This window comes from Camponotus vicinus, unplaced genomic scaffold, assembly GCF_025532165.1.
Source record: "Camponotus vicinus isolate PSW18456_S1 unplaced genomic scaffold, iyCamVici1.0 SCAF_8, whole genome shotgun sequence".
NCBI lineage: Eukaryota > Metazoa > Arthropoda > Insecta > Hymenoptera > Formicidae > Camponotus > Camponotus vicinus.
In genome coordinates, this window is record NW_028141980.1 from 1,827,245 (window position 1) to 1,835,633 (window position 8,389).

Consider the following 8,389-nt stretch of genomic DNA (forward strand, 5'->3'; position numbering starts at 1 on the left):
CATCTCGCTCGCGCTCTCTATTTTTAAAAAAAAAAGATTCGTCGCGACGCTATCCTCTTTTCGACTGCTTATTCGGAATTTTACCATCCAGTTTTATAACTACCTTATTCGATTCGCTCGTCTTAGGAATCAGCGCCGTCGTCGCCGTCGTCGCCGTCGTCGCCGTCGTCGCCGCTGTCGTTTTCCGCGCGAGTTCGTTCGCGTCTTTCCTCAGACGCGACACCTCGGCGTCCAGTTCCCGCAATTTCGCGTTAGAAGTCTGAGCCTTCGCCGTCAGCTCCTGCAGCGTCCTGTCGTGGTCGCTCAACGCTGCGCGATTTCTCTCACTCTTCGTCGCGACGTCGTTCACCTGCGACAGAGATCTCTCCAAGGCGCGCACTCGCTTCTCTATCCTCTCGTCGAGCTCTTTGATCCGCGTCACCGAGGTTTCCAGATCGCGCAACAGTTTGTTCAACGCGTCCTTGCTCGCGCGATTCGTCTCGACGGAGTTCTCCAGATCACTCAGTCGCTTGTCCGCGGCCGCGCGCGTCTGCGAGGCGGATCTCTCCGCTTCGGCGACCTCGATCTTCGTCGCGGCGAGCGCCTGCAAATTCTCCAGCGTTTGCAGTCGATCCTCGAGAGCGTTTTCCTTCGCTCGAATCTGAGAAACGTCGGTTTTCAAAGCGCGCGTTCTTTCGCCCGCGACGCTCTCGAGAGCGTCGATCTTCTTGTACAGAGCGATGATTCTCTTCGCCGAGTGATCCGCGCTGTTCTCCAGTCGCATCGTTAAAGCCGCGACGTTCGTGCGGTAATTGGCCTCGTCAGCTTTCGCGTCGCGTAAAAAGCGTTCGACGTAACTCTTGCTCGTCGCGTCATCGTCGTCGATCGGCCAGGCTACTCGATGTATCTTAAGACATCGCGCGTCGTAATGCGGCGCGGAGGAAGAGGCGTTGGAAACAGGCACAGCGCGTTGTCGCGCACGTAATTTCGCAGAGATTCCACGCTCGCGCGCAATCTACCGCTCGTGACGTCGCGATCATATCTGCGTCTTCCTCGCAGCGACACACCGAACTTGTTCACGGACATCGCGTCGTCGAATGACTCGTGCGCACGCGTCGACGCGATATCTTACAGTATCTCGCCCGCCTCGCGAAGCTCCTCGATTATCGACAGGATCTCGTTGTCGTGAGCATTGTTGCCAGCTTGACGTGAAGCGTCCAGCAATCGAAGACGATCCACCAATTCGTTCGGATCGTACCAGTGAACGTAGTCCACCGTATCGCCGGTCACGCGCATAGTCGACGGCACGCGCGTAACCTGCGGCACGCGACCCCCGCCGATCCTCTTTCTCGGACTACCCGTCTGTAAAATCGGAGCTATGACGTGCTTGTACTTGTATCCCTTGTTTCCTAATACAGGCATGCGAATATTGTGCTCGCGTCTGTGAGCGTTAGTTTGCAACAGTATGCTCTTGTACGCCGCTTTGTCTCTCTCCGTGTACTTGAGATCGTCGGGAATTCTCTTGAAGACCAATTCGTACAGACCGGGAGTACCGGCGTATCTGACGCCGTCCACGAATATAGCGTCGTCCGCACCTACGTCGAATCGCTTGTTTCCGAGCATAGTGCCGGCGTCGGCGAAGTAGACCCCGTAAACGTGATCGAAATCGCTCGGCGCGCCGCCGCTGAGAAGAGCGCCCACGTACCTTCGCGCCAATGGACCCAATTGATCGCGCAAGATATTTCGCACTCGAGGAGTCCGCAGAGACCGTCTGACCGACGTTTCGAGCGTCGCGGGCGAATCGAAGGCGTCGTCGCTCGTCTCGAACGTCTCCTCGACGAGCGGCTCCGCGAAGAGATCTCTCATCGCGGGAGACACGTCCAACGCTGCTACGGGCGTGGAAGTCGCCGCGGGCGAATCCGACGTTCCGTCCAGACGCTGAGATCGTTTAGCCTTGAATCCTTTCGCTGATAGCGGCGGTAACTCGCTCTCCTCCGCCTCCTCCTCGTCTTCTTCTTCTTCCTCCCGCGTCGCAGTCCTCTTGACGCCCTGCGCTAACGCGTCGTTGTCGTAATCGTCGCCACCGCCGTCATCATCGATCTCGCTCTTCGCGATCTTGCGCTTCACCCGCTCCTCCTCCCTCGCGCTCGCGCCTCGCGCGGAATCGTCTCCAACGCGCTCGGCGATACGACGCAACGGTTCGACGATCGGTTTGAAACGCGTCTCCAGAGCGGTCTCGCTCTCCATCCTACCAGTCTTCAACGCTCTGTGCTTCTTGCGAATCGACGCGCGCGTTCTCGCTATCTCTCTCGCGGTTTTCTCGCGTCTATCGACGTCCGTCATCGCGCGTCGTTCGTCGGCGTCTCGCCTTCTCTCTTATCTCTCTCCCCTCTACGATCGCGTCCGTCTCGGAACGACTGATTTATCCTAGCGATGACGACGACGATGATAATGATGACAATGACGACGATCGCGACACCCTACGGCACGGCGTAATCGTTGAATCCTCGCCTGTATCTACCATTGCGCAACGCGCTATCTTTGTCGATCACTAGAAAACCGTATCGATATTTCCAACACGCGCGACACAGCGCGTGAAAATCGTCGTACGACATATCGGTATTCACGTGATCGTTGTGCACGTGTTTCAAATTAGTACCGTCCTGCTTAAAGAGTATCAACAGATTCGCGTTGTCGCGTATCAGATGTTTCGGTATCTTAGCGTACGATTGACACAGATAGAAGCAATCGACGTTGGCGTGACGCCCCATGGCGAAGTATTCCCTCACAGCGTCCTGTTTGTCACAGGCCACGTCGTCGAACATGAATATCGAGTTCGGTAGCGCCTCGCTCGGCGAGATGACGTCGACATTGTTCGAATACGTGAAGTAACCGATATCTCGCATAGGTTTTAACAACTTCTCCAAATATCGATACTTAGGCTGATGCAACGATTTCGAGTAAACGTACACGTTCTCGAATCGCACGCCGTGAGGACTCTCCAGAAGGCTTGTAACGATGCACCCCGTGCACCCCCTTGAGATGCATCGTTTTCCCGGCATGCGATCCGCCGGAAGCTGCCGCCCGGCAGAACACCCGCCGGGCAGAGGCAGGGGCGCGGTGCGCCCACATTTTTTAAACGTTTTAAATACGTACCGCATAAACGGCTTTAAGCCGTTAGGCTAAATTAGCCGAAAAGAACCGAGCGTCGCCGATGCGGCCCGAACCGCCGACCGGCGAAAACCCGCGTTCGGCGCACTTCCCGAACACCTCCGAACGGGCCCGACCGTACCGTTTTTCCGAAACCCGTTCGAAAGGGGTAATACCGCCGCGCGCCGACGCGGGTAATTAGCCGGTATAAAAAGGCCGCATTCGGCGAATTAAGCACCTATTTTTCCTATCCGCTCACGCAAGTGAAACGATCCGAAACCTAGACCGCTCCAAAGAATTAGCCAGCTTTCAAGATCCGGAGGTAGAGAGAACTCTTCCTCCATCGAGCACTCTCGATTCTTGACGTAGGCTCCTTCCATCTGAGCATTCTTCCGACCGAGAGAAACCAAATCAGAGTGCACTCCGGTTCGATCGAGAGATCTCGATATCGGTCTAACATTCGATCGCCTAAACGCCGGTGCATCTAACTCGAGGTAGAGAGGAGAGCTACCTCGGACGAGAATTCTCGTCGGCACGGCGTTCCCGAGAACATTCCATCCGAAACCGGGAAACATAAAAACATTTCCGCGAAAACGACGCTACGATACGCGTAAAAACGGGGCTAGACCTATCGCCCAGACGCGCGACAAAAACCGCCGAGACACGCGCTACGTCAAACGGTCGTTGACCGCGGTGAATTGTAAACACGCGCGGTATACAAGTATCATATCGTGCGAACGCGTGGCGAGATATATCGACTTAAAGCTGCACATCTCGCGAACCGAAGCCGATTGCAGGCGAACGAATCGACGAGTAGTTCGCACTCGCCTATTATATCCACGCGACACAAACACACAGTGTACACTCAATAAACTCTCATTCTTTTCTTTTCTCATTTACACACGCTCTCGTTTATTTCGACCGCCCACCGAACTCTGATCCCGACTCCGACTATCCGACGGCAAATCGTGCGGAAGTCGTCCGTGACAGGCTTATCAGCACGTTCGTTTTACCGCAATTAAAGGGACTGCAGATCACGCAGCGAATCGCGGTCGGTAACAGACGACCGTGTTTTCGCGGTTCCTCGCTCATCGAGCGCGTCTTACCGTCGACATTCGACACTCTTATCGCGATCGGTTGACGCACGAAACGCATCGTTTCTCTCTCTCTTTCTTTCTCGCGATTCTTCCCCGTTGTCGCGAGCGAACCTGCGCGTGCAACGGGCGAGAATTCGCGCTCGTTTTTATATATATAGAGGGAAAACGATCGCGTCGTTAGGTGTGTCCGATCGACGACGGTGACGCGATAACGTTACGCGCGTTTGACGCTTGCGCGCGCGCGACGAATCGACATGTTTATCCTATTGGTGAACGATTCCGCTATTCTCGGACTCAGCGTAGATCAGTTGGAGTACATTCCGAAGAAGCTTCTGCTGGACAAGTACGGTCATTTCGTCGATCGATTGTGGGACAAATTGCCTATACATCTGAAGGACGATCCGGATGTGCAACGCTATCGTCTCTATCATAAGCATCACAATCAACCGTGGCAACAAGTGCACATCAACGGTCCGCCGCCGTGCATCAAAGATTGCGGCGAGTGCATACGAAACGAAATGGCGTAACGACGAGCGCGTCGGCGATCGGGGCGTATGAGATACGCGGAGGACGCCGCGACGGCTACCGTCCGCGGTAGAGGTTTACTCGATAGAGCTATAAACGCCCTTCCGTTCGAACTACATATACTCGGATATCAGTTTTGCGGCCCCGGTACTCGTCTCGCGAAGCGGCTCGCGCGAGGCGATCGAGGCGTCAATTCGCTGGACGCGGCTTGCCGCGAGCACGACATCGCCTATTCGCGGAGCGGCGATCTCGCCGATCGACACGTCGCGGAACGAACGCTCGGAACGAGAGCGTTCGAGCGTATCCGGGCCGAGGATTCGACTCTCGGCGAGAGAGTAGCAGCGTCGGCCGTATGGACTGCTATGAAGGCGAAGACGAAACTAGGAATGGGTATGGTTGGAACGCGGCGAGGCGCGAAGAAGGGCAGCGGTGGCGGTGGCAAGAGGAGAACGACAACGACGACGAAGAGGACGAGAAAACGAGCTCTTCCCGTGGCGAAACGCGGAGGCTTCTTGCCGCTGTTGCCGGCACTCGGAGCGTTGGGATCGTTGATCGGCGGAGCGGCCGGCGGTTAAGAAAAAAAAAAAATTCGCGCGTCCGCGCGGACGTTAGACGGCGTCGTGGTTCCGATCGGCGTTACGACGAACGAACAGTTGAATCGCGCGGCCGCGCGCGCTCGCGTGCGCCACTTCAGAGGCGTGTTTATGCGCGACGCGTTGCACGCGCGAGTTCGTCGCAACGAGAGCGGTATCGTGAACCTGGACGACGCTTCGGGACCGGGTACGCATTGGGTGGCGTACGCGAAAAGGGGAAAAGACGCGATCTATTTCGACGCTTTCGGCAATCTTCGACCGCCGCGGGAACTCGAGCGCTATCTCGGACGCGACACGCGCATCGCGTACAATCGCGACTCTCAGCAGACGTACGATCAGAGCGACAATTGTGCCTGCGTTTTCTTCGACGAGTCGATTGGGGAAGAAGGAAGAAGCCCTTCGGTCTCTAACGACGATCGCGCGCTACCATGTCGCTGATTCTCACACTGACCGGAAGAAGCAGCGTTCTCACGGCGAGCTACTTTCCGCCGCTGGATCTGAGCGACGACGATTACGAACTCGGTCTAACCAATTTCGAAACCTACATCACGATACCGAACGTGAATTCCTCGAACAATAAATTTTACTTCGACGATAACGACGAGACGATCGCGATCCCCGTCGGATCGTACGAGCTGCGCGACATAGGCGCGTATCTGAGAGCCGCGATTCTTCGCAAACGGCGACAGCGATCGCGACGACCGGGCGAGAGGAACGACGATGACGATGACGATGACGAATATCTGTATGGTGTCGAGGAGGAGGACGAGAGCGTCGACGGTAGAGGCGGCGGCGGCGGCGAACGCGTTCTAGCGCTACACGGTAACGACAATACCATGAGAAGCGAAATTAAATGCGCGTACCGAGTCGATTTCAGCAAACCGAACAATATCGGATCGTTATTGGGTTTTTCCCCGTCTCGCGTATTACAGCCAAATAGATGATACGCGTCCGATAAACCCGTAAGCATTATCGCGGTTAACACGATTCGCATCGAGTGCAACTTGACGACGGGCGCGTACGTGAACGAGAGATCCGCTCACGTGATACACGAATTCGCGCCGAACGTTCCGCCGGGATATAAAGTGTCGGAGATCCCGACGCAGATCGTTTATCTGCCGGTCATCGCGCGACTCGTGACCGACATATCGTTGCGCGTCGTCGACCAAGACGGTCGATTGATCGATTTCCGCGGCGAGGAGATCACGATTCGTCTGCACGTGCGACGCAGACGATAGAGCGAACGCTGAGGGAATAGGGCGAGTCGCGAGCGTCGTCGCGCGATGCTCGTCGTGAACGAATCTAACGCTACAACGTCGCATCGCAACAACCGCGACAGTAACAGCCATATTCGCGTCGCGGAAACTCGAGTCGCTCGAAAGAGACGAGCGTCGGAAGGTTATCCGCCGCCAACGCAGCTTTTCTGCGATCCATGGGTTTCGCCGTACCGAGAGCCGCGCGATAGTTCGACGTCATGCGAGATATTCTGAGCATCGGCGGGGAACCCGTCTTCGACGATCGCATCGTGAAGATCGAGAGTCACACGTACAATCCGTACGCTAACACCACTTTCGGATACAGCGACGAGATACGAATACCCATACAGCAACAGGACCTGTACACGCTGCCGTGCGAGAGTTTCCTCTACGTCGAAGGTAGACTACAGACGAGAAATAATCCGCCGGCGCCCCCGCTTGCATCGAGCGGTGAGTCGGATAAGTCGAGCTTCGCCGCTAAGGAGCCTCCGACATCCTCGACACCGGCATGGTTGGCGAACAACTACGTCGCCTTTATGTTCGAAGAGATACGTTACGAACTCGACGGCGTGGAGATCGACCGCAATCGCAACGTTGGAATAACGAGCACGATCAAGAATTACGCATCGTTGACGGTCGAACGAGGCAAGATCTTGAAGAACGCCGGATGGGATCTCACGGTTGGATCGAGCAGCGACGTTGGAGCGTCGCGGCGACGGGCGACTTCAACTTTTGCGTTCCTCTCGATACGCTGTTGGGTTTCTGCGAGGATTACAAACGCGTCGTCATCAACGCGCGTCACGAGCTGATCCTGATACGAACGCGAAACGATAACAATTGTCTGATATCGCGCGAGGAATACGAGCCGAGAGTCGAGCTGACGAAGATACAGTGGCGTATGCCGCACGTGGTGTTGAATGACGTCAATAAATTGTCGCTGTTGCGCGCATTAGACAGCGGCCGATACCTGAGCGTGCCTTTTCGCTCGTGGGATCTCTACGAGTTTCCGCTTTTGAGCACGACCAAACACTCGTGGGCCGTAAAAGCGGCCACGCAACTCGAGAAACCGTTACGTCATCTTCGCGTTGCAGACCGGAAGGAAGAACGTTCTATCGCAAGACGCTTCCAGATTCGACGCGTGCAATCTGACCAACGTAAAATTGTATCTCAATTCCGACTTCTATCCGTACGACGATATGAATTTAGACTTCGATAAACACAAGATCGCCGTACTGTACGACGCGTACGCGCGATTTCGACGAACGTATTACAGATCCGAGAGCGACGAGACGCTCCTGACTATGAACAAATTTCTATACTGCGGTCCGCTCGTAGTGATAGATTGTTCCCGCCAAAACGAGACAGTTAAGAGCGGCACTGTGGACGTTCGTCTGGAATTCGACTGCAAAGACAACGTTCCTTCCAACACCACGGCGTATTGTCTCATCATTCACGATCGCGTGGTGGAGTACAATCCGCTGACGAACGTTGTGCGTAAGATCCTGTAAAACGACGCGTCGACCCGTCGAATGGAAGAAGGAAGAGAGGAAGAGCGAGGCGAGGACGAAAGAGAAGGAATCGGAAACCATGAAAACGTTGACGAGACTCTCGCTCAAACGGCTCGGGAGACGCGAATAAACGTCGGTCTCTCTCCCAACGATGACGGCGACAGTTACGAGCGATATCGCGACGCCGATCTTCATCGATCTGCAGGGTTTCGTCGTCAACGAGCGATTCGTGACGAAGGAGGTGGCGATACTCGCGAACGGTCGAGATCTGACGCATCACA

The 8,389-nt window shown here is 55.5% G+C and overlaps 2 protein-coding genes across 2 annotated transcripts; one reads left to right on the forward strand and one right to left on the reverse strand.

Moving 5' to 3' along the window:
• Positions 1 to 1,107: 1,107 nt before the first annotated feature.
• Positions 1,108 to 2,322, reverse strand: LOC145976260 (uncharacterized). Its single transcript, XM_083107329.1, has one exon. It carries the CDS (start codon positions 2,320 to 2,322, stop codon positions 1,108 to 1,110), a length of 1,215 nt encoding a protein of 404 aa, XP_082963455.1.
• A 4,496-nt stretch (positions 2,323 to 6,818) lies between these two features.
• On the forward strand, positions 6,819 to 8,108 carry LOC145976261 (uncharacterized). The gene is made up of 3 exons (XM_083107331.1): positions 6,819 to 7,280; positions 7,370 to 7,754; positions 7,807 to 8,108. The coding sequence occupies exons 1-3, from the start codon at positions 6,819 to 6,821 to the stop codon at positions 8,106 to 8,108; spliced, it is 1,149 nt and encodes a 382-aa protein (XP_082963457.1).
• Positions 8,109 to 8,389: the final 281 nt, after the last annotated feature.

Bases quoted from the DNA above. Each gene is read 5' to 3' on its own strand.
- LOC145976260 (XM_083107329.1), bottom strand. From the start codon at position 2,322: ATGACGGACGTCGATAGACGCGAGAAAACCGCGAGAGAGATAGCGAGA.
- LOC145976261 (XM_083107331.1), top strand. From the start codon at position 6,819: ATGCGAGATATTCTGAGCATCGGCGGGGAACCCGTCTTCGACGATCGC. The intron at 7,281-7,369 runs GTTGGATCGAGC...GGTTTCTGCGAG, and splicing joins ACGCCGGATGGGATCTCACG to GATTACAAACGCGTCGTCAT. The intron at 7,755-7,806 runs GTAAAATTGTAT...ATATGAATTTAG, and splicing joins ACGCGTGCAATCTGACCAAC to ACTTCGATAAACACAAGATC.